Source organism: Triturus cristatus, chromosome 7, assembly GCF_964204655.1.
Source record: "Triturus cristatus chromosome 7, aTriCri1.1, whole genome shotgun sequence".
Lineage (NCBI taxonomy): Eukaryota > Metazoa > Chordata > Amphibia > Caudata > Salamandridae > Triturus > Triturus cristatus.
Genome location: NC_140590.1, coordinates 955,887,473 through 955,915,077, shown reverse-complemented (window position 1 = coordinate 955,915,077; position 27,605 = coordinate 955,887,473). Strand labels below are relative to the sequence as shown.

The 27,605-nt window shown below is 42.3% G+C and overlaps 1 protein-coding gene across 1 annotated transcript in view; it reads right to left on the bottom strand.

Moving 5' to 3' along the window:
• Positions 1–27,605, bottom strand: part of DDX46 (DEAD-box helicase 46) — a 1,041,144-nt gene that overhangs the window by 592,513 nt on the left and 421,026 nt on the right. The window contains exon 10 of the mRNA XM_085617987.1: positions 4,282–4,457. Coding sequence (XP_085474113.1) covers positions 4,282–4,457 — 176 coding nt within the window. The remainder of the gene's footprint in view (positions 1–4,281; positions 4,458–27,605) is intronic.

Here is a 27,605-nt window from a genome sequence, read left to right as displayed (position 1 = left end):
ACTGAAACACCATATACCATCTTTGAATATAAAACCTCTGAGTGATACTCGGTGGTCAAGCAGGATCGATGCCTTAACTCCCATCAGGTACCAGTTACCGCATGTGTATGATGCGTTGTTTGACATTACTGAAGATTCGACTCTCAAAGGCTGTTCTGGTACAATGACTAAGGTTGAAGCTGAAGGTCTTCTGAACAGCATATCTTCATTTAAGTTTGTTGTGGCAGTTGTAACCTGGCACAGTATTTTATTTCAAATCAATTTGACCAGTAAACTGCTGCAAGAGAAGCACTTTACTATTGAGAAAACAGTAAATGAGCTTAAAAATACAGAGGAGTATTTAAAAAACATGAGGTGTGACATGGAATTTGAGCGAGTTTTGGTTGATGCTCGAGAGCTAGCTGAAGAAATCAATATTGAGCCAATTTTTCAGCCAGAGATAAGAAGGAGGAAAAGGAAAATGTTCGCTTACGAATCAAAAGATGAACCCATCGCTGACCCCAAAGAGAAGTTCAGAGTAAATTACTATTTTGCAATATTGGACACGGCAATTAGTTCTGTAAAAGAACGATTCACACAGTTGAATGAAATTGCAAGAATATTTGGTTTTCTGTACAATATAAGTGACCTCAAGATGAAAACTTCAAAAGAACTCATGGATTTGTGTATCAAATTGGAAACAGCTCTAACCCAGCATAGACCTGGAGAAACCATATCTTTTCTAAAGGACATTGACGCGGCAGCTCTCTGCTCTGAACTTTCAGGAATAAGTCATCGAATACAAAAAAATGCGAAACCCGAATATGTGCTGAACTATCTGTGCCAAAACAAGTTAGAAAATGGTTTTCCTAATTTGTCCGTAGCTCTTCGTATCCTTTTGACTTTACCGATATCAGTGGCAAGTGCGGAGAGGAGTTTCTCAAAACTCAAATTAATAAAAACTTATCTGCGCAGTTCCATGAGCCAAGAGAGACTCATAGGACTAGCCACAATTTCAGTAGAAAAAGACATGGCTTACCAGCTTGACATTAGAGATCTTGTTAAAGACTTTGCTAAAATAAAGGCAAGGAAGGTATCATTGGATTAAGAGAAATAACCCAAAACACCATTGAAGTTAGAAGGGAGAAAGTTAAAAACAGAATAAAATGTCATGAACAGTGTTTATTTAGTTCTTTAATGTTTGATGTGTTTTTTGTTTAATGTTCAATACAAGTTCTTTTATATCTAATGCATTAATTATTCTAGCCTGGATGACAGGGGGAGAGAGTGATAGTAGTAAAAGGGAGGGGGCGGCATTTTTCAAATCTCGCCTAGGGCGGCGAAACTCCTAGAAACGGCCCTGGTGGTGAGTGTGACAAAACTCAGACCAGGCGCGCAACACCCATTGGGCTCACCGAACTTCAGCCCCCCCCCCCCCCCCCCCCTTCATGTGTGTCAGCCCGGCTGAGACAGCCTCGCGGGCTGGCGTCCGTCTAATTGCAGCCGCACCCGAGTATTTCACAGGTCTTTAAAAGACCATTTACTCGTTAATGAGGCTTTTGGTGTGTTTTCACCCCTTCTTACAGCCACTCTGCCTATGGCTGGAAGACTTGGCCCCCCGAAATCTTTTTCAGCCCCCACCCCCCGAAATTTGTCTCTAGTTGCCTGCCTGACTCAGACTATCAGCGTTTTACCTACAGCTATGCATGAGTGACATTTTACATCTGTGTGTTGCGAGTGAGCCTCTCAAAACTCACTGTATCCTCACTATACCAACAGCTGTGCGTTCTGAGTGTGACAAAACTCACATACTGTAGCAGCATTACACCCACACCTGTGCGTTGTGTGACATTGTACATCTCTTCGTTGTGAGCGAGCATCTCGAAACTCACACTATCAGAATTATTGCTACGTCTGTTAGTTGTGAGAAGGGAGAGATGCATTTGTGCGTGTGATGTATAGATGCAGCTGTGCGTTGTAAGTGTGATACCTACATCTGTACGTTGTGGGCGTGACATTTATATCTGTGCGTTGTAAGTGAGCATCTCCGAACTGACTATCAGCATTATACCTACAGCTGTGCGTTGTAAGTGACATTTTATATTTGTGCGTTGTGAGTGAGCATCCAGAACTCACTGAAATCAGAATTATACCAACATCTGTGCGTTGTGGATATATTATTTACATTTGTGAATTGTCAGATGGGAGGGATGCCATGAGAGTGTGATATATAGATTTATACCTACATCTCCGCTTTGTGAATGTGCATCTTAACACTCAGTGGTACTATGTCGGCGTCATATCTGTGCGTATCCGTAACTCACTGGTCCCTCAGCCTTGTTTATTCCAGCGTGTGTGGGAGTGCTCGCACGCGCCCCCATCAAAAACTTCACTCAACATATCTCAGAATGGAACTTGTATACACTGTGTGTTATAATTGTGTGCTTGTGTGTCTTGAGTCTGACTGGCCCTAGGACACATATGTACATGTTTATGGTAGAGGGGACCTCTGAAATGCCACTACGGTTGTATCGGAGAGGAACCGGCCAGCTAATATTTAGGTATACGTGGAAACGTGAGATTTTGGACAGACAGACACGCAGCGTTGCATTGTCCCAGTCACTTTCATCATAATGAGAAATATTTTAGGAGCAACAAGTAGTAAACGGTTTAAGGTATCTGTTCAGGCTAAACAATCGCAAGGCCCCCTCCTACGGCAGGGAAGTCCCAGTAAATTGAACGATTGGTCTTTGCTTAAAGTTATTTATTTCATAAAGCAGGTACGTAGCTGTGCCTGGAAGCGCAGGGTGTGTGGGGCCCAGTAAAGAACCGGTTACAGGCCGCGCAGCCGCCTTTATACTTGGACTTTTATATGGCGCATCTTCGGGGAGAGAGCGGATTTTCAGACTCACACAGTTTTCAGCGCTCGAGAGTAGAAACCGGGATTAGAGTTCCCTCGTTGGGCTCCAAACTTCCTATGGACATGTCAGACTTGTTCATGTCAGACTTGTTACTTTACTCTGAATTTACTGAAAGGAGCGGCCCAAAATTAAACTACCTGCTGTGGTGTATGGTGGTTCTTTGTTTTTATAATACTGCACACACAAAAAACCAAAACATTATTTATTCTTAGAAACAAATGTTACGATAAATTACTACATTTTTACCCACTGACCCATAACCATTCTAACAAACATTAACACAGATTCTGGACCGGATTAAGATCTTTAGAGGCCCTACGCAAAATATAAATATCTCGAATTCAAAATATAAACAAAAATAAACCGCAAAATAAAAACATTTTTCGAAATAAAACAAAACTAACAGTAAGATGGGAAAGAAAGTTTATTTTTTTGTACTTCCACTTTATTTATAGGTTCAGCTGCACATGTGCAGGTTTGCACCATAAGGTCCATGGTAAATCCAACGCTGGTAAAGTTCTCTTGTGCCCCACTACCTTGATGCCCTAAGCACGTTCATATTTTGCTTAATAGTTAATCCAGCCCTGCACAGATCGATGCATAATGCCATGCCCGCACCGGATTTTGATTTCGGTGTTTAAAGAGCTTGATTTTACGAGTGTAAATTCAAGGTAGAAGTCACAAAAAGGATTACATTTGCCGATTAATTTTTTCACACGTAAAATTGCATCACCATGGTGTACGCTATTTCTTAGGGGGATGCTGTGACACGGCTGCGGAGGGCATCAAATTACCTTAAGCAATCACTTTAATAAGTTAATATCTGGGATGAATGTGGTAGACAAGTTAGGGGATAGCACGTATATGGGTGATTCCGGCATTACCATTAACTTTTCTTTTTCCTTTCTTTTTCTTGAAAACATTTTCTAGCAATCTCTACAACTTTGAGGATATATCGCAGACAAGAAAATAGGGAATGGGAAGTAGTGGTTGAAGCTTTTTATATTCAAAACTAGACAATTTATTCTCAGTTTTCTTTTCCCTGATCATCTTTTCTGCTGTGTCTAACTTCTAGTGATAATTTTTCAGAGGAATCCAACACTCCCTTTGGGAAGCAAAAGTAAAGACAAGAGTTTCTAACAGCTAACAATTTACATTTATTGTAACGAGAAAAAGTTAAAGACAGACAGCGAAGGAGAAACTAAAAAGGTTTACAAAGTGAAGATGAAAAAAACCCAAAACCTCTAGCAATAAGCATCACTAGAAATTTTATTTAACAGAAATAGCCTGCAAACCATAAGAGTCAAAGGGAAAAAAGAAAACCAGAAGAATGAATGTTCCAGGTTATGTTTACCGAACCTGGGACATAAATGTTCCATACCTATAGGACCTTCTGCTTCTTCTAGCGATCTCTGATCCATAATGTGTCGGAACATTGGCAACAGGAATGCAATGGTCTTTCCACTTCCTGTTTTGGCAATTCCAATTAAGTCTCGTCCACTCATAATTGCAGGAATGGCCTGGGCTTGGATGGGAGTTGGTTTTTCATATGCCTGTCTAACATTAGAGACATGAAAAAGAGTTCAACTGTTGAAGCTAAAAAATAACGTGCATAGTGCTAATGAAGATTAAACAATGGTAATGAATTCATAAGGCTATTCACAAAACATACCAGTCTCCTTAAGAAAAACAACCTATACAATTACGTTATTTTCCAATCAACATTTGCTTTTGCTGACCTGCATTTAACACAAGACAGTGTCTAACAAAATAAACGTGATTTTCCTCAAACAATTAGTGAACGCACTTATCGTCTAACTGCTGTGGAACCAGGGCCGTTTCTACCACTAGGCAGGCCTAGGCGGCTGCCTAGGGCGGCAAAAGGTGAAGGGCGGCCGCAGCAAAAAAATGAAACGTCAACTGTCAGGAAGCACTAATAAAGCAGGTGCGTGTCCGAGTTGAAGCTCAAATTCAGGAACGCATAATCAGCCATAAACATTAGTGTGCTCGGTCGAGACTGGGCAGGTGTGCTTTCTCCCCAGAGTCCCCATATGTATCTATCATAATCATCATCAAAAATTAGCTGCGATCCTTGCATCCATGACTTTGCAATCCCAGTGCAGTTACCGTGAGGCCAGGTAACGTAGCTCCTTCAATTCTACCTCCGACCGACGTTCGGCGCCACGGGCGGAGGCTGTGCGCGCGCGGCCGGCAAGGGCCATGAGGCAGAGACAGAGTTCCCGCTGCGGCCTGGAGGCTTGCCTATCAGGTACCGGGGGAGGCAGCGGTGGGATCCATCCGGGTTGGCAGCCTGCGGCAGGCAGGTAGATGTAAAAAAAATGTATAGGGGGCTAAAGGCCTGGTCAGTTAGTTATAACCTGGCCCAGGCTAAGTATTAACCAAAGTAAAGTAAGCAAGCAGTAAGTTAGTTGAGCGGTCGTGTCTGTCTGGAGCCGAGGGTGGTTTGAAGTGCGTGCAGCAGGGCAGGCTCATTCCAGGCACGCCACCACTAAACCATAGCTGCCAAAACTCTAAGGCACGAAGAGTTGTGCACAGGTGGAAGAGGAGCCCTTGGAATATGTATCATGAGTTCCCAGGATGCACGGAAATCTCTGTCTGGCTGGGGCAGCTTTTTAGGCATACCTCTGGAAACGTTTTTGAATAGAAAAGAAAAGTTCTTTTAGCTGGAGATGTAAATATCTGGCCATATTTTTATGTTATTTTTTTGACTTAGGACTAACGTGGTCAGGGCCGGCTTTACGGCGGTGCGGCCGGTGCCACCGCACCGGGTGCTGGCTTCCTGGGGGCGCCTTGCTTGAAAGTTTATTATGCTTTTGAAGCACCTGCTGCAGCATTTCTTTCTCCCGGGCCTCACATAAATGTCACAATAACTCCTGTGATTAATTATCGTCCTGGAGAGAGATCAGTTTTTTGCATAGTTGAGGTTTTGACTTATGTGAAGTTAGTGCAGAGGGTTAATATGCCTGCTGCAAGGACGTGTATCAAGTAGATTACAGAGTGCGTATGATGTAAACAGATCAGCAGTTTACTGCTTTCAAAAGAGACATCCTTTTGTTACTTGCAATTTATAACTTAAAGTCCTAATATAGAATAGGGAGCTATCAACTTTCATCCTAGAACTGCATACACACTGCAAAGTATACATTCTTATTATTAAACAGAACTCTCAACTATGCGGTTTCTTTTTCGACTCTGAGTTTGTGCTTCTCCACACCAATCACTCTTAAACTATACTGCCTACCAGTATGGATGACATGTGACTCCTACATTTTTAGTCCTTTGGCTTGTGTAACATGTCCTATACACTGATTTACAGACGTATGATTGATTGTCTCTGTGTAATGTGTGTGTGTGATGAAAAGTGCTCGGACACCCTACACTGGTATGAGTGGCGCTATATAACTAATTCAATGCATCTGAGAGAGTGTGGTTATGGAGACTTGTTCACTGTTAAAGGGTGCTAGTGAGAGAATCCGTGGTGGAGGTGGTCATTGGGGGGGCGCCAACAAACATTGTCGCACAGGGCGCCACCAGCACTAAAGCCGGCCCTGAACGTGGTTCAATCAGTTACGATGATAAAAGGGCTATAATAGAGTTAATATATTAGGATTACACTAATTGCAGAAATAATTAGACATCATTTTACACCTGGAATGGCTTATTTCTTGTTAATGCTATGTGTGATGTGACGTGCATAATTTCAGTGTAATTATGAGTGCCGTTTCAGGGACTATGAGTGACACTTTCTGGCAAGCAACATAAAGATGAGGGAAGCACATAAATATCAGAAAATGCTCTAATTTCAGCAACGAGAAACACTAAGAAGATTTTAAACATACTGCACAGTACCCGAAATTGAAGGGCACTAATCTAGTACTATTACAGATACTCGGGTGGGGGTAGCAAAACTTACTTTACTCAACTCTCTGTTCTTGGTGATCTGATCTTCATCCAGGCAGTCGTAGCGCTGTGTGTCTGGCCTCGGCCATTGACTCTGCAGCAGCAGTGTAAGGTTCTCTGCATGATATATTTAGACCGTAGTTTAATAGAAAGGGTCGGTTGTGGCTAGTGGCTTCCTTAGTGTCCTATGACCTGGAGATAGATGGCATCCTCCATATTACTTGTGGGGGCGGGGTTGTTTTTTGCGATGTGTCATGGCAGATGCTGTTGGTGAAATGTGAGGATCGGATGTATGGATGGAGTTCAGGTTTTACACATGGAATCGAACGGGATTATGAAGTGGTACCGTCGGCGTCATGAGAGGCGAAGCTTGGCATGCCTGATGTTCGACAGTACCAAGTTATTACCCATTATTGCAGATGTGCATCAATGGTCATCGTGTACTGCTGCCTGCTTAAAGGTTCTAGGGAAGAGTTTCAACTGGGGTCATCCCAGTGGCTTGGTCCCAAGTTAAAAGGGGGAGGGCAGAATGCCCATTGGTGAGGGGGGAAGTGGTCTCTGAGTGACTTCATGTTTGAGTGGAGATGCATGATGGAGGGGGAAGTCTTTCACATTGAGGAAAGGAAAGTGCGTCCGTTATGTGGCAAAGAGTATGTGCAAGTAAGGCCACTAATTGGTCTCATCCTCTTGCAAAGGCGCTGCCGCCGCCTCCCTCTTAGGGGATTAGCAGCCCATGTTTTTATCCGGCGCTGTGGTTGAGGGATGCTGTAGGTTCTGTTTTCTAAAGCCGTATGCCTGTAGGGTTGTGTCTACAGGCTTGTGTTACTGCAATCATTATACTATATGTATTTCACGAATTGAAACGACTTACTCATTATATAACACTTTGTTAAAAAAAATCCTTCATCCAGGACAGCTGACACTTACATAACAGAATTAAACCCGTTAATCAAATGTATTGCTCATAGATGTTTGCATCCTATGCTGCCCCTTATTTAAATGTATCTAAACTTTAGTGTTTATGTAATGGCAAGAAGACCTTAAGCTGTTTAGACCTGCCTTTGTGCCTAATTACATCCGAGGAGCCCTGCTGGGATTGAAAAAAGGTAATTTGCAGTCTGCGCATCTTTCATTGGGTGATCAGTATTGTTGTTTCAGAAATGACCCAATATTTTATGAGGTTGCTCTGCTGTTTGCACTTCCAAAAAACTGAGTTTGACAGTCAGTGGCTCTTCTGTAGGTCTTCTGTAATAGTTCTCCCATTTAGGCCATAATTTTGATTGCCCGGTGCATTCCTGCGGGTCTAGTGACGGCAGTTACTGGGCCTATTGAAACCGAGGCCCAGTTTTTTAGGAGGGCATACTAAAACCTAGTGTGAAGTACTGGAGATAAGGGCAAAAGGTGGAAATTGGAGTGACAACTGATTTTCAGGAATTAGGCATTCAAAAGCGTATTCTCTGTTGGCTGTTGCATAATAGTTTGGCAATAGGCCAGGTAAGTGTTTGAGTTAAAAGTCCTTCTTGATTTTGGCATCCAGCTATCTTGCCATATACTTTGCTTTATATATGAATTGTTATGCTAGGTACTACCATATTTCTTCACAGTGCATGATTTTGAGGTTGAACCCTCTAGGTTTAGGAACGCTCACGATTACCCACAGGTTGTGTCCTAGCGCCGCAGAGAAAAACTGAAAAACACACCGCTCAAATATGTAAAAAATAGACTCATGAAACTGAAGAGAGAAACTTTTTCAAGTATTTACAGAAGGAGTGAAGGTTAGTTCTGTGCCTAAGGGAAAGTGGGAGAGTATTCCAGAGTTTTTGGCTACCAGGTAGCAGTGGAAGAGCATGCTGAAATAGCCTCTAAAAGTAGAGGGGGCAGTTTTTCTAGAACTTAAGAATTGAAGGGGAAGTGAGGAGACCGGATTATAGTTACTGGGAATCTAAGGAGGCAAATAAGGTTTCTTGAGGAGTGGGACTACCAGAGCCTATTTCTTGGCCATCGGAAAATGGGCCTTGGCAAGTGAGTGGTAGTAGTGGTTTGTGAGCACTGAACAAATCTGCGTTTCACTGCTGGCCAAATTCGACCTGGGAAAACATATGGGGTAACTAGCGCTATATAAATATGAACCTTTTTTCCTCTTCTATCCTTCCGAATCCAAATGACTGACTAACCTATCCACTACTTAAATTACTTTCATATTTCACTATACTAATTCAACACTAATCGTCTATGGGTCTCAGAGTAGCTTGCTGAAATCATTAAATTGATCTTAAAATAGATTTACGAAAATCGTTTCCATTAATGTTACTGGCTTCTTAAATCTTTCAGTAATAATGTTACAATTTTCTAATGCAATATACAGAATTATTATATACAATATTCAGAACTAATATTGCCCTATATTTTTCAGGTAGAATAGAAAGGATCAAAAATAGCAGACAGGAAAAAACTCTCAGGTGCTCAGTACAGAAAAAGAAAAGCGGCTAGAGAAATAGAACTATCCAAATTGAACAGGTCTATTGAAACATTTCTACTTCCTCCAAAGAGTTCTCTTGAAGTTGCTTGTGCATCAACTTCAACCTCAGAAAAAGATGACGATATAGGCCTACCAGACAAGGACTTAGAAGTTAACAGCAGAGAGCAAGAAGAACAGGTTGTAGTGGATACTGCAAAGGATAACCTTGAAAATGAAGATGGTGATCAAAGTAAACGCCCGAAAATAACTGAAGAAAGCGTTAAAATAGATTATTCAGATCCTGCTTCCTGGGAAGACTTACCAATAAGTAGAGACAAATTAAGAACTCTTTTGGTTGAAAATGGGCCAAAACAAGTGAGCAAAAAATTTCCTTTAGATGAGAAAAAAAGGAAGTTTTCAGCTGTACATTATAAAAGAAAACTTCCAAATGGAGAAGTTTACCGTGAATACCTCCAGTATTCAGTATCAACCGATAAGGTTTTCTGTTTTTGCTGCAATGTATTTGGCGGAAATTCAAGTTCAAGTACAAGTCTCACTCAGAATGGATGCAACGATTGGCATAACATATCAGCAATTCTGTCTTCACACGAAAAGAGTGTTGAACATATTACCAACTTCCATAACTGGAAGGGCCTGTATACAAGTCTAAAACAAGACGCAACTATAGATAGTGCTAATACAAAAAAGCTTAAAGAAGAAGAAAAGTACTGGCATCAGATCTTAGAGCGTGTAATATCTCTTGTAAGAGTTCTAGGTGCACAAAATTTGGCCTTCCGTGGCAGCAGTGATAAACTTCATGCTCATGATAATGGCAATTTTCTTAAAATTGTGGAATTGCTCGCCATGTTTGATCCTATTATGAATGAACATCTCAGGAGAATACAAAATAAGGGTGGAAGACATGCTCACTATTTAGGCAACATTATTCAAAATGAACTGATCCAAGTGCTATCAAACGTTATCAAAGAGAAAATCATTTAATTGGTTAAAAAGACAAAGTATTTTTCATCATCCTTGATTGCACCCCAGATATCAGTCGCACGGAACAAATGACCATGATCATAAGATTTGTGGACATCGTGCAATTTTCAGGAACAGAGTCATTTCAGTCTTCAGGTGAAGAATTCCAAGAAAGCAGCCTCGTGCAAATAAAAGAACACTTTTTGGGATTTGTGCCACTAACCGAAACCACAGGTGAATCGATGTGTCATTTTCTGAGAAATCAGCTCAAAAGCTTGTCATTGTCAATTGAAGACCTACGAGGTCAGGGTTATGATAAGGGGAGCAATATGAAGGGCAAGGAAATAGGTTTGCAGAAGAAAATTCTGGATATTAACCCGTGTGCCTTCTATGTCCCCTGCAGTTCCCACACCCTGAACCTAGTGGTAAATGATGCTGCTTCGTGTTGCACTGAAGTAACAGCCTTTTTTGATGTTATACAAAGATTGTATGTATTCTTTGCAGCGTCTCCACGTCGATGGGATATACTGAAACACCATATACCATCTTTGAATATAAAACCTCTGAGTGATACTCGGTGGTCAAGCAGGATCGATGCCTTAACTCCCATCAGGTACCAGTTACCGCATGTGTATGATGCGTTGTTTGACATTACTGAAGATTCGACTCTCAAAGGCTGTTCTGGTACAATGACTAAGGTTGAAGCTGAAGGTCTTCTGAACAGCATATCTTCATTTAAGTTTGTTGTGGCAGTTGTAACCTGGCACAGTATTTTATTTCAAATCAATTTGACCAGTAAACTGCTGCAAGAGAAGCACTTTACTATTGAGAAAACAGTAAATGAGCTTAAAAATACAGAGGAGTATTTAAAAAACATGAGGTGTGACATGGAATTTGAGCGAGTTTTGGTTGATGCTCGAGAGCTAGCTGAAGAAATCAATATTGAGCCAATTTTTCAGCCAGAGATAAGAAGGAGGAAAAGGAAAATGTTCGCTTACGAATCAAAAGATGAACCCATCGCTGACCCCAAAGAGAAGTTCAGAGTAAATTACTATTTTGCAATATTGGACACGGCAATTAGTTCTGTAAAAGAACGATTCACACAGTTGAATGAAATTGCAAGAATATTTGGTTTTCTGTACAATATAAGTGACCTCAAGATGAAAACTTCAAAAGAACTCATGGATTTGTGTATCAAATTGGAAACAGCTCTAACCCAGCATAGACCTGGAGAAACCATATCTTTTCTAAAGGACATTGACGCGGCAGCTCTCTGCTCTGAACTTTCAGGAATAAGTCATCGAATACAAAAAAATGCGAAACCCGAATATGTGCTGAACTATCTGTGCCAAAACAAGTTAGAAAATGGTTTTCCTAATTTGTCCGTAGCTCTTCGTATCCTTTTGACTTTACCGATATCAGTGGCAAGTGCGGAGAGGAGTTTCTCAAAACTCAAATTAATAAAAACTTATCTGCGCAGTTCCATGAGCCAAGAGAGACTCATAGGACTAGCCACAATTTCAGTAGAAAAAGACATGGCTTACCAGCTTGACATTAGAGATCTTGTTAAAGACTTTGCTAAAATAAAGGCAAGGAAGGTATCATTGGATTAAGAGAAATAACCCAAAACACCATTGAAGTTAGAAGGGAGAAAGTTAAAAACAGAATAAAATGTCATGAACAGTGTTTATTTAGTTCTTTAATGTTTGATGTGTTTTTTGTTTAATGTTCAATACAAGTTCTTTTATATCTAATGCATTAATTATTCTAGCCTGGATGACAGGGGGAGAGAGTGATAGTAGTAAAAGGGAGGGGGCGGCATTTTTCAAATCTCGCCTAGGGCGGCGAAACTCCTAGAAACGGCCCTGCTCAAATTCAGGAACGCATAATCAGCCATAAACATTAGTGTGCTCGGTCGAGACTGGGCAGGTGTGCTTTCTCCCCAGAGTCCCCATATGTATCTATCATAATCATCATCAAAAATTAGCTGCGATCCTTGCATCCATGACTTTGCAATCCCAGTGCAGTTACCGTGAGGCCAGGTAACGTAGCTCCTTCAATTCTACCTCCGACCGACGTTCGGCGCCACGGGCGGAGGCTGTGCGCGCGCGGCCGGCAAGGGCCATGAGGCAGAGACAGAGTTCCCGCTGCGGCCTGGAGGCTTGCCTATCAGGTACCGGGGGAGGCAGCGGTGGGATCCATCCGGGTTGGCAGCCTGCGGCAGGCAGGTAGATGTAAAAAAAATGTATAGGGGGCTAAAGGCCTGGTCAGTTAGTTATAACCTGGCCCAGGCTAAGTATTAACCAAAGTAAAGTAAGCAAGCAGTAAGTTAGTTGAGCGGTCGTGTCTGTCTGGAGCCGAGGGTGGTTTGAAGTGCGTGCAGCAGGGCAGGCTCATTCCAGGCACGCCACCACTAAACCATAGCTGCCAAAACTCTAAGGCACGAAGAGTTGTGCACAGGTGGAAGAGGAGCCCTTGGAATATGTATCATGAGTTCCCAGGATGCACGGAAATCTCTGTCTGGCTGGGGCAGCTTTTTAGGCATACCTCTGGAAACGTTTTTGAATAGAAAAGAAAAGTTCTTTTAGCTGGAGATGTAAATATCTGGCCATATTTTTATGTTATTTTTTTGACTTAGGACTAACGTGGTCAGGGCCGGCTTTACGGCGGTGCGGCCGGTGCCACCGCACCGGGTGCTGGCTTCCTGGGGGCGCCTTGCTTGAAAGTTTATTATGCTTTTGAAGCACCTGCTGCAGCATTTCTTTCTCCCGGGCCTCACATAAATGTCACAATAACTCCTGTGATTAATTATCGTCCTGGAGAGAGATCAGTTTTTTGCATAGTTGAGGTTTTGACTTATGTGAAGTTAGTGCAGAGGGTTAATATGCCTGCTGCAAGGACGTGTATCAAGTAGATTACAGAGTGCGTATGATGTAAACAGATCAGCAGTTTACTGCTTTCAAAAGAGACATCCTTTTGTTACTTGCAATTTATAACTTAAAGTCCTAATATAGAATAGGGAGCTATCAACTTTCATCCTAGAACTGCATACACACTGCAAAGTATACATTCTTATTATTAAACAGAACTCTCAACTATGCGGTTTCTTTTTCGACTCTGAGTTTGTGCTTCTCCACACCAATCACTCTTAAACTATACTGCCTACCAGTATGGATGACATGTGACTCCTACATTTTTAGTCCTTTGGCTTGTGTAACATGTCCTATACACTGATTTACAGACGTATGATTGATTGTCTCTGTGTAATGTGTGTGTGTGATGAAAAGTGCTCGGACACCCTACACTGGTATGAGTGGCGCTATATAACTAATTCAATGCATCTGAGAGAGTGTGGTTATGGAGACTTGTTCACTGTTAAAGGGTGCTAGTGAGAGAATCCGTGGTGGAGGTGGTCATTGGGGGGGCGCCAACAAACATTGTCGCACAGGGCGCCACCAGCACTAAAGCCGGCCCTGAACGTGGTTCAATCAGTTACGATGATAAAAGGGCTATAATAGAGTTAATATATTAGGATTACACTAATTGCAGAAATAATTAGACATCATTTTACACCTGGAATGGCTTATTTGTTGTTAATGCTATGTGTGATGTGACGTGCATAATTTCAGTGTAATTATGAGTGCCGTTTCAGGGACTATGAGTGACACTTTCTGGCAAGCAACATAAAGATGAGGGAAGCACATAAATATCAGAAAATGCTCTAATTTCAGCAACGAGAAACACTAAGAAGATTTTAAACATACTGCACAGTACCCGAAATTGAAGGGCACTAATCTAGTACTATTACAGATACTCGGGTGGGGGTAGCAAAACTTACTTTACTCAACTCTCTGTTCTTGGTGATCTGATCTTCATCCAGGCAGTCGTAGCGCTGTGTGTCTGGCCTCGGCCATTGACTCTGCAGCAGCAGTGTAAGGTTCTCTGCATGATATATTTAGACCGTAGTTTAATAGAAAGGGTCGGTTGTGGCTAGTGGCTTCCTTAGTGTCCTATGACCTGGAGATAGATGGCATCCTCCATATTACTTGTGGGGGCGGGGTTGTTTTTTGCGATGTGTCATGGCAGATGCTGTTGGTGAAATGTGAGGATCGGATGTATGGATGGAGTTCAGGTTTTACACATGGAATCGAACGGGATTATGAAGTGGTACCGTCGGCGTCATGAGAGGCGAAGCTTGGCATGCCTGATGTTCGACAGTACCAAGTTATTACCCATTATTGCAGATGTGCATCAATGGTCATCGTGTACTGCTGCCTGCTTAAAGGTTCTAGGGAAGAGTTTCAACTGGGGTCATCCCAGTGGCTTGGTCCCAAGTTAAAAGGGGGAGGGCAGAATGCCCATTGGTGAGGGGGGAAGTGGTCTCTGAGTGACTTCATGTTTGAGTGGAGATGCATGATGGAGGGGGAAGTCTTTCACATTGAGGAAAGGAAAGTGCGTCCGTTATGTGGCAAAGAGTATGTGCAAGTAAGGCCACTAATTGGTCTCATCCTCTTGCAAAGGCGCTGCCGCCGCCTCCCTCTTAGGGGATTAGCAGCCCATGTTTTTATCCGGCGCTGTGGTTGAGGGATGCTGTAGGTTCTGTTTTCTAAAGCCGTATGCCTGTAGGGTTGTGTCTACAGGCTTGTGTTACTGCAATCATTATACTATATGTATTTCACGAATTGAAACGACTTACTCATTATATAACACTTTGTTAAAAAAAATCCTTCATCCAGGACAGCTGACACTTACATAACAGAATTAAACCCGTTAATCAAATGTATTGCTCATAGATGTTTGCATCCTATGCTGCCCCTTATTTAAATGTATCTAAACTTTAGTGTTTATGTAATGGCAAGAAGACCTTAAGCTGTTTAGACCTGCCTTTGTGCCTAATTACATCCGAGAAGCCCTGCTGGGATTGAAAAAAGGTAATTTGCAGTCTGCGCATCTTTCATTGGGTGATCAGTATTGTTGTTTCAGAAATGACCCAATATTTTATGAGGTTGCTCTGCTGTTTGCACTTCCAAAAAACTGAGTTTGACAGTCAGTGGCTCTTCTGTAGGTCTTCTGTAATAGTTCTCCCATTTAGGCCATAATTTTGATTGCCCGGTGCATTCCTGCGGGTCTAGTGACGGCAGTTACTGGGCCTATTGAAACCGAGGCCCAGTTTTTTAGGAGGGCATACTAAAACCTAGTGTGAAGTACTGGAGATAAGGGCAAAAGGTGGAAATTGGAGTGACAACTGATTTTCAGGAATTAGGCATTCAAAAGCGTATTCTCTGTTGGCTGTTGCATAATAGTTTGGCAATAGGCCAGGTAAGTGTTTGAGTTAAAAGTCCTTCTTGATTTTGGCATCCAGCTATCTTGCCATATACTTTGCTTTATATATGAATTGTTATGCTAGGTACTACCATATTTCTTCACAGTGCATGATTTTGAGGTTGAACCCTCTAGGTTTAGGAACGCTCACGATTACCCACAGGTTGTGTCCTAGCGCCGCAGAGAAAAACTGAAAAACACACCGCTCAAATATGTAAAAAATAGACTCATGAAACTGAAGAGAGAAACTTTTTCAAGTATTTACAGAAGGAGTGAAGGTTAGTTCTGTGCCTAAGGGAAAGTGGGAGAGTATTCCAGAGTTTTTGGCTACCAGGTAGCAGTGGAAGAGCATGCTGAAATAGCCTCTAAAAGTAGAGGGGGCAGTTTTTCTAGAACTTAAGAATTGAAGGGGAAGTGAGGAGACCGGATTATAGTTACTGGGAATCTAAGGAGGCAAATAAGGTTTCTTGAGGAGTGGGACTACCAGAGCCTATTTCTTGGCCATCGGAAAATGGGCCTTGGCAAGTGAGTGGTAGTAGTGGTTTGTGAGCACTGAACAAATCTGCGTTTCACTGCTGGCCAAATTCGACCTGGGAAAACATATGGGGTAACTAGCGCTATATAAATATGAACCTTTTTTCCTCTTCTATCCTTCCGAATCCAAATGACTGACTAACCTATCCACTACTTAAATTACTTTCATATTTCACTATACTAATTCAACACTAATCGTCTATGGGTCTCAGAGTAGCTTGCTGAAATCATTAAATTGATCTTAAAATAGATTTACGAAAATCGTTTCCATTAATGTTACTGGCTTCTTAAATCTTTCAGTAATAATGTTACAATTTTCTAATGCAATATACAGAATTATTATATACAATATTCAGAACTAATATTGCCCTATATTTTTCAGGTAGAATAGAAAGGATCAAAAATAGCAGACAGGAAAAAACTCTCAGGTGCTCAGTACAGAAAAAGAAAAGCGGCTAGAGAAATAGAACTATCCAAATTGAACAGGTCTATTGAAACATTTCTACTTCCTCCAAAGAGTTCTCTTGAAGTTGCTTGTGCATCAACTTCAACCTCAGAAAAAGATGACGATATAGGCCTACCAGACAAGGACTTAGAAGTTAACAGCAGAGAGCAAGAAGAACAGGTTGTAGTGGATACTGCAAAGGATAACCTTGAAAATGAAGATGGTGATCAAAGTAAACGCCCGAAAATAACTGAAGAAAGCGTTAAAATAGATTATTCAGATCCTGCTTCCTGGGAAGACTTACCAATAAGTAGAGACAAATTAAGAACTCTTTTGGTTGAAAATGGGCCAAAACAAGTGAGCAAAAAATTTCCTTTAGATGAGAAAAAAAGGAAGTTTTCAGCTGTACATTATAAAAGAAAACTTCCAAATGGAGAAGTTTACCGTGAATACCTCCAGTATTCAGTATCAACCGATAAGGTTTTCTGTTTTTGCTGCAATGTATTTGGCGGAAATTCAAGTTCAAGTACAAGTCTCACTCAGAATGGATGCAACGATTGGCATAACATATCAGCAATTCTGTCTTCACACGAAAAGAGTGTTGAACATATTACCAACTTCCATAACTGGAAGGGCCTGTATACAAGTCTAAAACAAGACGCAACTATAGATAGTGCTAATACAAAAAAGCTTAAAGAAGAAGAAAAGTACTGGCATCAGATCTTAGAGCGTGTAATATCTCTTGTAAGAGTTCTAGGTGCACAAAATTTGGCCTTCCGTGGCAGCAGTGATAAACTTCATGCTCATGATAATGGCAATTTTCTTAAAATTGTGGAATTGCTCGCCATGTTTGATCCTATTATGAATGAACATCTCAGGAGAATACAAAATAAGGGTGGAAGACATGCTCACTATTTAGGCAACATTATTCAAAATGAACTGATCCAAGTGCTATCAAACGTTATCAAAGAGAAAATCATTTAATTGGTTAAAAAGACAAAGTATTTTTCATCATCCTTGATTGCACCCCAGATATCAGTCGCACGGAACAAATGACCATGATCATAAGATTTGTGGACATCGTGCAATTTTCAGGAACAGAGTCATTTCAGTCTTCAGGTGAAGAATTCCAAGAAAGCAGCCTCGTGCAAATAAAAGAACACTTTTTGGGATTTGTGCCACTAACCGAAACCACAGGTGAATCGATGTGTCATTTTCTGAGAAATCAGCTCAAAAGCTTGTCATTGTCAATTGAAGACCTACGAGGTCAGGGTTATGATAAGGGGAGCAATATGAAGGGCAAGGAAATAGGTTTGCAGAAGAAAATTCTGGATATTAACCCGTGTGCCTTCTATGTCCCCTGCAGTTCCCACACCCTGAACCTAGTGGTAAATGATGCTGCTTCGTGTTGCACTGAAGTAACAGCCTTTTTTGATGTTATACAAAGATTGTATGTATTCTTTGCAGCGTCTCCACGTCGATGGGATATACTGAAACACCATATACCATCTTTGAATATAAAACCTCTGAGTGATACTCGGTGGTCAAGCAGGATCGATGCCTTAACTCCCATCAGGTACCAGTTACCGCATGTGTATGATGCGTTGTTTGACATTACTGAAGATTCGACTCTCAAAGGCTGTTCTGGTACAATGACTAAGGTTGAAGCTGAAGGTCTTCTGAACAGCATATCTTCATTTAAGTTTGTTGTGGCAGTTGTAACCTGGCACAGTATTTTATTTCAAATCAATTTGACCAGTAAACTGCTGCAAGAGAAGCACTTTACTATTGAGAAAACAGTAAATGAGCTTAAAAATACAGAGGAGTATTTAAAAAACATGAGGTGTGACATGGAATTTGAGCGAGTTTTGGTTGATGCTCGAGAGCTAGCTGAAGAAATCAATATTGAGCCAATTTTTCAGCCAGAGATAAGAAGGAGGAAAAGGAAAATGTTCGCTTACGAATCAAAAGATGAACCCATCGCTGACCCCAAAGAGAAGTTCAGAGTAAATTACTATTTTGCAATATTGGACACGGCAATTAGTTCTGTAAAAGAACGATTCACACAGTTGAATGAAATTGCAAGAATATTTGGTTTTCTGTACAATATAAGTGACCTCAAGATGAAAACTTCAAAAGAACTCATGGATTTGTGTATCAAATTGGAAACAGCTCTAACCCAGCATAGACCTGGAGAAACCATATCTTTTCTAAAGGACATTGACGCGGCAGCTCTCTGCTCTGAACTTTCAGGAATAAGTCATCGAATACAAAAAAATGCGAAACCCGAATATGTGCTGAACTATCTGTGCCAAAACAAGTTAGAAAATGGTTTTCCTAATTTGTCCGTAGCTCTTCGTATCCTTTTGACTTTACCGATATCAGTGGCAAGTGCGGAGAGGAGTTTCTCAAAACTCAAATTAATAAAAACTTATCTGCGCAGTTCCATGAGCCAAGAGAGACTCATAGGACTAGCCACAATTTCAGTAGAAAAAGACATGGCTTACCAGCTTGACATTAGAGATCTTGTTAAAGACTTTGCTAAAATAAAGGCAAGGAAGGTATCATTGGATTAAGAGAAATAACCCAAAACACCATTGAAGTTAGAAGGGAGAAAGTTAAAAACAGAATAAAATGTCATGAACAGTGTTTATTTAGTTCTTTAATGTTTGATGTGTTTTTTGTTTAATGTTCAATACAAGTTCTTTTATATCTAATGCATTAATTATTCTAGCCTGGATGACAGGGGGAGAGAGTGATAGTAGTAAAAGGGAGGGGGCGGCATTTTTCAAATCTCGCCTAGGGCGGCGAAACTCCTAGAAACGGCCCTGTGTGGAACAGAATGATACAGTCATAACCTCGCCATTCAGGGACAACTACCTCTAGGAAATTGGAAATCAGGGGCATATCATGACGGACTTTGCTGGCTCAGCGGATTTCATATGTGTAAAGTGAATCAACTGAATCAGATATTTCTTGGAGTCAGCACTTCTATTCAGACAGTAGAGCTCAGAAACAGTGAGAAAGGTGCGAGTCTCAGCTGAGCGATCTAAAATAAAGCACTAACTCAGAGAAACTACGGGCTAACTGAACGGACGGGCGGACGGGCGGACGGGTGCAAACAATTAAGCCTCTGCGCCGTGCCAGCAAAGGCCATAACCCAGAAGGTCAAGTGGCTGTCCAAAAAATGGTTTTCTGTATAATCTAAGAAAATGCAAGCAGATCTCATTTGCGAGAATTCGACGATTTGAACGTTCTTTTGATTCACTGTGAGCTATGGATTATCCAGCAGTACTGAGGGCTTAGAAGACAAGGAAACATTTCAATGGCTTAACAGTTATGTGCCGTCCTTGGAGGGTCTACAGATCAGCTAAAAAAAACAAACAAAAAAAAAAGCTCAAATGAAAGGCAAAATGCAGTCCTGTTGCCTCCACCCCAAACCCTCCACACCCCCACCAGCCACCTTTCAAACCCGCTTGGCATCAAAAATGTAAATCTGAAACTGTACCAGGGAATTGCACTCTGCATCTTTCTTTCCTCCTGTCTCTCACAGCTTAAAATTTCTGTTGTCCTCTGCCATTTAACTCGCAGCCAAATCCTCCTCTACCCCACCCAGCCAACACCTACTTTCACTCCAGCTTCTGACTGGTCATCTTGAAAGGAGAGCAACGTAATTCAACAATTCTGATATTTTGTTTCTATGTTTTAGCATTTAAGCTATTAAGATTCATGGCAATACACTTAACAATTGTGTTCACATATTTGTGGAGATGGGTAAAGGTGGACCCATCTCACAAGACTAGTAACAGGGAAAGGATTGTCAACTATAAGCAAGTTATCCCAATATCAGTCGTGGAAAGTGTAACAAGCTTAAAGAAAAGATTTATTTATTTATTACATTTTGAGGTTTACTAAATTAAATCTGAATGGGTAAGAACACTTGACAAAGGTGCATACATGTATTTTGTTTTAAAGAAGTAGGCAAAAAGAAAAATAGAGACAAATCATTGAAGTAGAATAACCGTGGGTAGCAAAAACTACAATTAAAAGACATAGTTTGTCATAATATCCCCGGAGAGAAAGGAAGTCTTTAAATGAAGTCTGTATAGGGGGTCAGAGGTTTATTAATATCTTTCATCCTCGGGTAGGTTGGTAGGCAGAAGGCTTTAGTGGAAGAGTCAGTCAAAAAGAGCACTAAAGGTCATTCTGCTTATCAAATTAGATGTTTGTAGTTCTTTTTTTAATGCTTCATGAGAGGTTGTGGTTCTGATTCTGATTGCTGAAGGGTTGGAACTCCAAATCAAGGTGTTTCCTGAGAAAGCTTGTTTGAGGGGTTTTTTTTTGCAGACAATTTTTCAGAAGGAGGTTATGTGGGCCTGGCTGACAGTGGGATTATCCAGAAATTATCATTTCGACGGGCATTAGAGGGATTCCAGAGTTCAGGCATTTATGCACTATGCATGCCATCTCAAATGTGGTTTTCGCTTCCACGGGTAGCCATTTGACAAATCAAGAACAGCTGTACAAGAATGTATTGTGGATTCGAACCTACACGACCATTATACACTAAATTCACAGTAGACCTCTTTTTGGTATACAATATAAAGAGCAAGTTTCATACAGAGGTCCATGTAGAAGTGGGGCAACCAAAGGTAAGAAACTCGATTTTATCACTAGTCCACTTCAAGGAACTTGATGCTATCCATTGTGGTACCTCAAGAACGAAAATTTGAAAGTTAGCAGAGATGTCCTCAAGACCGTTCTCTGGCACTATAATTTAAGTATCGTCTCTGTGTGACATAAGGGATAGTCCAAAAGATTTGACCAAGACAAAGAGGGGAGTGGTCAGAGTACTAAAAATGTAGGGATAACATAGTAGCCCTGGGGGAACCCAAAAGTAAGCGGTTTAAATACAGAGGGAAGGTGGCCAATGTGCAGCTTGATGAGAATCCGGTAAAGAGAGTCACCAGAGAAAAACAGTTTGTGATTGTAAGAAGGTTCATACGTTAGATAAGAGTATTATGTGAGTGTCAAATGCAGGGCCCATATCCAACAAGCTAAGTGCTCATCTGTTGCCTTGATCTACAATGAAAGAAAAAGTTGATTATATGTAACTATAGTTCTGCAATAATGGTATCTTTCATAGATTCTTATGCTTAAATGAGCTCAGTCATCGAGCTGGGAATCCCACGTTACACACAGAGCTGCACAATGTTAATGCAAGAAGCTTTGACAGTCAGAGAAGCAGCCTATTCACATCTTTTAAAAAAGATCTGGAGCTCAGCCAATCATGACGCACTCTACACCCTTCTCCACCCAGGTCGCCAAGCTTAGATTTCTACTGCACGTCGTGTTTGAAAACAGTCCCTTGAGCTTTGCTCCGTCACTTAATTTAGTAGGATATAAATTTTTCAGATTTTTCTGTACTTTTAAGAGAAAGTTTTTTTCCCCATAAGATTTAAATAGTTGAATCCTCTAAGAAAGGTCTTTTAATACCATGTGGGACATGTGGCAGGAAAGGACCTCAATCTGAAGACCACCACCAAGAGTTTGTAATGGGGGTTTGCAGACTTTGCTAGGCGAGGTGTGTTTTGGCATTAACGTCACTGGAATGCCTTTCTCCGTGATGAGTGATCTTGGAATGTTTTTAACGGATTGATCTGTTCTTGGTATTGTCATTGCTGCCTGTATTATAGTAGTGGTTGTTAGTAGTTAGAGTAGTGTTTGTTTTGGCGAGGACCACAGATGGTGCTCAAATGGTAACTGTCTGAATCTATGAAGGATCCACTATTGGAGAAACAAAGATCTTCAGCGACAGCTGATGGGGCTATCTCTGTACTAAAAGAAGAGTAGAAGCCAGATTTTACAGGGATCTAGTAGATTCAGAGAGTCACTACAGCAAGTCAGCTGAGGATTTGCTACTTTATCCAGAATTATAGCTGTGAAAGCAAACAATGATATGGGCCTAAAATGACTGTTTTCTCACTTGTGGAATAGTTGTCCTAATAATATCAGTAGAAAGAGGAGAACACTTCTGTAAGGGGCTGCCAATGATTATTTGGAATGGTACTAATCTGTGGCAGCTGTAGGCTGGAAACTTGAGCAGAGTGAGACTATTTTGGCCTTAAGAGGGAGTGATCAACATCGAGCAGGCTTCTGCGACTGATAAATCTTGGTCAATCTTAAACCGCTTTCAGGTTTATTTTATTTATTTAATTTAGAGGTTTTATATAGAGCTGGCTTGACCCAGAGGTATCAGAGCGCTTTACATGAATGTGAAGATGGTAAAGGTATAAAATCAAACATACAACATGGAGTACCACCAAATCAACAAAAGAAACCGCTTTGATTTACGCATGTCAAATAAAACAGATAGAGCAAAAGCTATATACATGTATGACATGAGAGATCAGATTTAGTATAAGGGTATGGGAAAGGGGGAGAGTAGCAGATGAGGAGAATTTGGTAGGTGAGGGGGGAGTGGGAAGGGAAGAACTAGAAGGGGGAGCGGTTGAGAGCAGTGGTGGGGGAGAGAGCCGAGCCAGTGTGATGCAGAGGGAGGGGTGGGGGGGAGAGACAGTAACAGAGTAGGGGGGCAGAAAAAATGGAAGGGGGGAGGGCGAATTCAGGGTGCTGGTTAAGACCCCCAGTAATTATTGAGGAGGTGCATTTTGAGGTCTTTTTTAAAGCTGATGTAGGAAGGGTTGCATCGCAGGTCTTGGGGGGGGGGGGGGCATTTCAGATAATTGGGGCATTACCGGAGAAAGAGCGGGATTGTGTGGATTTCTTCTTTAACAGGGGTGGGACTAGGAGGAGAACGTTGGAGCTTCTCATAGGTCGTGCACTGCCCGCTTTGTGGGGTTTATTGGCAAGGTATTTATTTTTATTTATTGAGTTTTATATAGCGCTGGCTGGACCCTGAGGTATCAGAGCACTTTACATGAGGATTAAACAATGTTACAGTATTAAATCAGTTACAGTTACATTCGTTACTAGTGCATTGATGACATAGAAAAATTAAAAACTGATGGAGTAAGGAAGGAAAAAGGGGGAACAGTAGAGGGGATTGGGAGAATATCAGGAGGCAGAAGAAAGGGCATGGGGTGAAGAACACTAGGGGACAGTAGAGGCAGACGGGGGGGTGGGGGGAGGAGCCTCATGGTGATCATGCCCCTAGATGCGGGGGAGGGAAGGGAACATAACGGGGAGAAGAGGAAAAACAGTGTCCGATGTCCGGCTGGGTATGAGACGGCCGAGAGGGTGAATCCCAGGGCCCAACTCCTCTATAGCTACGTATGATTGCTCCACCGGGTATCAGCCAAAGGTCAAGCAGGCTCCGCGTTAAGTCCAAACAGTTGAAGTTTCAGCCCAGGGGCAACGTCATAGTTCCATTGAAAGTAGTGTAGGAGAGAGCTGGAAGTCCATAGGGAGGAGAACAGCAGTGGAGAAAAAACGATGAGACCTATGTCCAAAGTCTGCCTGGGTAGGTGACGGCTCTAGCTGTGAGCCGGAGCCAATCTCCCCTATAGCTGTCGATGCAGCTCCACCGGGAATCGGCCATGGTGCTCGTGCTCTGCCGGGATAGAATGAAGATCATGAAGTGTCCAAAGGTCTCGAGTCCGGAAACGGGACAATGAAGAGAACAAGGATGGTAGGATAGGATATAGAGCTTGACTGCCATCTTAAAGTCAGGCAAGTAAAGTTGGATGATCCCTGTGATTCTGCGGCTGGGCTTGCCACTAGATCTGTGTTTCTGTAACTCTGCTATGCCTTTGAAGGTTAAGGTAGGACCTCCGATCTCAGGGATAGCCAAGGTGTAGATGTCAGGGACGGAGCGATCCAGAACCCGGAAAAGATATATGAATATTGAATGCCCCCAAATACGAGTGTTATTTCCCGTCAACAGGGGCCCCAGGGATCAGAAGGTACCTTCAGAGCTACACTCACCCACACTTGCAGTCCTTCATTCAGGCCCACAGTTCACTGGCAGTATCTTCAATGCACTATTCGCCAGCGTTTTGGGGCTTATGGTAGACAGTCTGCAACCTCCAGGTCCGCCCCCCGCCTGCAGTACATCCGGCCACCAGCCTTTGACGTGGGGGTCCTGCCAACAATAATCCCCCCAGCGCGAGTTCACCGATCTATTCCACAATAAGGTCTCACCACAGCTCATCATGCACTGTGGGGGAGGGGCGCCGAACTTAATTAAAAAGTAGGCCGTCAGGGTGTAGAATGGCCGATTACTCCCAGCGTGCACACACGTCTGCAACAAAGAGTGCAGGTCGGGAGAAGGGGGGAGTAGAAGTCCAGCGCCGCCCCCACTCACCACCACATCACAGGGTCCAGGCCAGGAGCGCTCCGAGGCGGCCAAGTACACCAGAGCCCACCCGGTGCGGCGCCGCAGCTGCAGATGACGTGCCATTCCGAGACTACGATGAATCGGCTGGGATGAGGCAAGATCTATAGTGATTTTCAGGCGGTATGGCGGTGTATTTTGGTGGAGAACTGTGTGTGTAATGCAAGCAGTTTTGTAGGCGGATCTTCCTTCGATGGGGCACCATTTAAGGGTTTTGAGGGCTGGGGAGATGTGGTCGGAGCGTTTGCAGTCGGTGATGAGCCTGGCTGCAAGGTGGAGTACCGATTTGAGTGGAGCTTGGTGGACCTTGGGGATTCTGGTGAGGATGGCGTTGCCGTAGTCAATTCGCGAAAGGACCAGTGATTGGACTACTGATTTAAAGTCATCAGTAGGGATAAAGGGCTTAATTTTCTTGAGGTGCCGGAGAGTGAAGAGTACTCCTTTAACCGAATTTTTTATGTGCACATTGAGAGTTAGGCTATTATCGATGGAGATACCAAGGTGATTTTACTGAGTTGGACAAGGAGAGAGAACAGTTGAGGGCATTAAGATCAGATATCCAGGTTTGGACGGGGAGAGGGTTGTTTTTAGGGGAGAAGAGAATGAATTCAGTTGTTTTAAGAACCAATCTTTTTATTATTAGGAAGTCTCAATGGTAGAACACAGCTTCCTGCCTACATCCACCAGCCGGCAGAGCGTATCTTTTGCAGCAATACACAGCTTTTGAGCTAACAACCCGGAGGCCGGCAGCGCGGGCAATGAGTCTGTATTGTAATGATCAACGACTTCTGAGTTTTCACAAGAACAAACATAAGAGGCGTAACAAAACAAAAAAAAGGAAAACTGTACTAATCCAACCCATTCCTAGACCCCCGTTACCCTCCCCCACCCTCATCCGCACCAGCTATACCTCCTTACTATATCTCAAGCTTCAACGTGGGGGGACTGGTAGTGTGCCTCTTCTAGATGGTTGTCGGATAAGCCGTAACTAACGTTTCTTGCGGCAGTAGCTTAAGGATTTGTAAATATTTAGGGTAAGTAATTTCTCTCATGTCTTTAGCCAACAACTGCAACAAGCATTTGCAATGCAACAGGTCTCGCATTTACACGAGTTTTAGCTATTGGCATTCTAAATGACAATGCCTTTTATTTAGGTTTTAGTTTTTTGAAACATAAATAAAACACATTGTTGTTTACAATGCCAACAGCTTAAACTCTGTTAAATGCGAGACCTATTGCATTGCAAATGCTTGTTTGTCTGTGGATTTCAGTTATACTCAGACCGATTCTCAAATGGACTCTTTCATGAAATACAGAACAGCAGTTCACCCTCATTAAGCATTTTGCAGATTTGCCGCTATATTGAAGTCCCGCATTCCCGCGTATATAAACTAAATTGCCATCAACTGCATCATTTAAGACATTTTGAAAGACTTTTTTAAAAGAAGGCAACTAAAATCATACTTAAACTAAATTGTTAGCAGAATCTTAAAAAATGTGACAAACGTATTTGCTTTGTATTTCGATATTGTTATATGCTTTGTGTTTGCAAGTTTATATATAACTTTAACCTGGTTTAATTTGAATCAAACATAATAACAAAAAATACATTGTTTATGCGTAGAACAAAAACGTGACAAACCTACTCTAGAGCAGCGGAAAACGTGGGATGCTGAGGTTTTGGTGACTCAGGAAGTCAAGTTATGGACGTGAAGCTTGCAAGAAGTGCCTTCATAGGACACAACGTTCCTGTATGCCGTGGCCATTGATGTCAAATGGTTAGCTGTGTGGCCAACTTATTCCATGTCAACAGGCAAACTGTCTCCAGTCATGGACTTTTATGCTACAAATCAATTGCTCTCAGGTCTGTTGGAGTAATTTGGGCAATGAAAGCAAACCAAGACTACAACACCCAGAATGCGCCAGTGTGTCACACAAAAGCCAGAGCTGGCAATTGTGTCCATGATCACATGAACTTAGGTGGGCAGCACCAAATTGTCTACGGCCCACCTAATTTCCAATGCTGGGCTTTCCTTTAATAAATCAATGCAGTCTAGTTGTGGCAATTACGCAGCTCAACTACACTCATTAGAACAAGGTCCCTGATAACAATGATTTTTAAAGGAAATTTTACAACTGTTAAGGTGGAGTGTTGGTACAATGGACCCAGCGGGTGCATGTAGGCACGTGGGCAGTAGAAGTGATGTTGCAGGCTTACCTGTGTACTGCAGCCTGTGTAATGCGGGCAGCAGTGACACCAACAGAGCCCATGTCTGTCTGCTCCCGCGGGGGCTGAAGTCGCGCAGCTGTCAGGAACTTCCGACGAAGCACTTCCTCTCCCCTGAAAGTGCTGCGGCCGTTCGAGTGCACCTAGCTGGCAGGTGGCATTCTTGGCAGCGGGTGCTGTCTGCCCCGTGGCGATAACTAACCTGGAGCACTGTCCGAACCGAAATGGCCCGCAATTTTTTTTTTATCTTTCGAATGGTGGAAGAGGTTCAGTTGGTTCACCCAAACCCTCCCTGCACCCGGCTCCTCCTGAGTCGCTCTAACATGGTTACCTCAACGCACTTGAACCTAGCCATATTACAATACACAATGGCATGCAACGGACTGGTGAAAGGTGTGCTCCTTCAAATAAAAAAAAGCTGGGAGGAGGTGGAGGCAGGCGAGGAGACTAGCGAGTGTAAG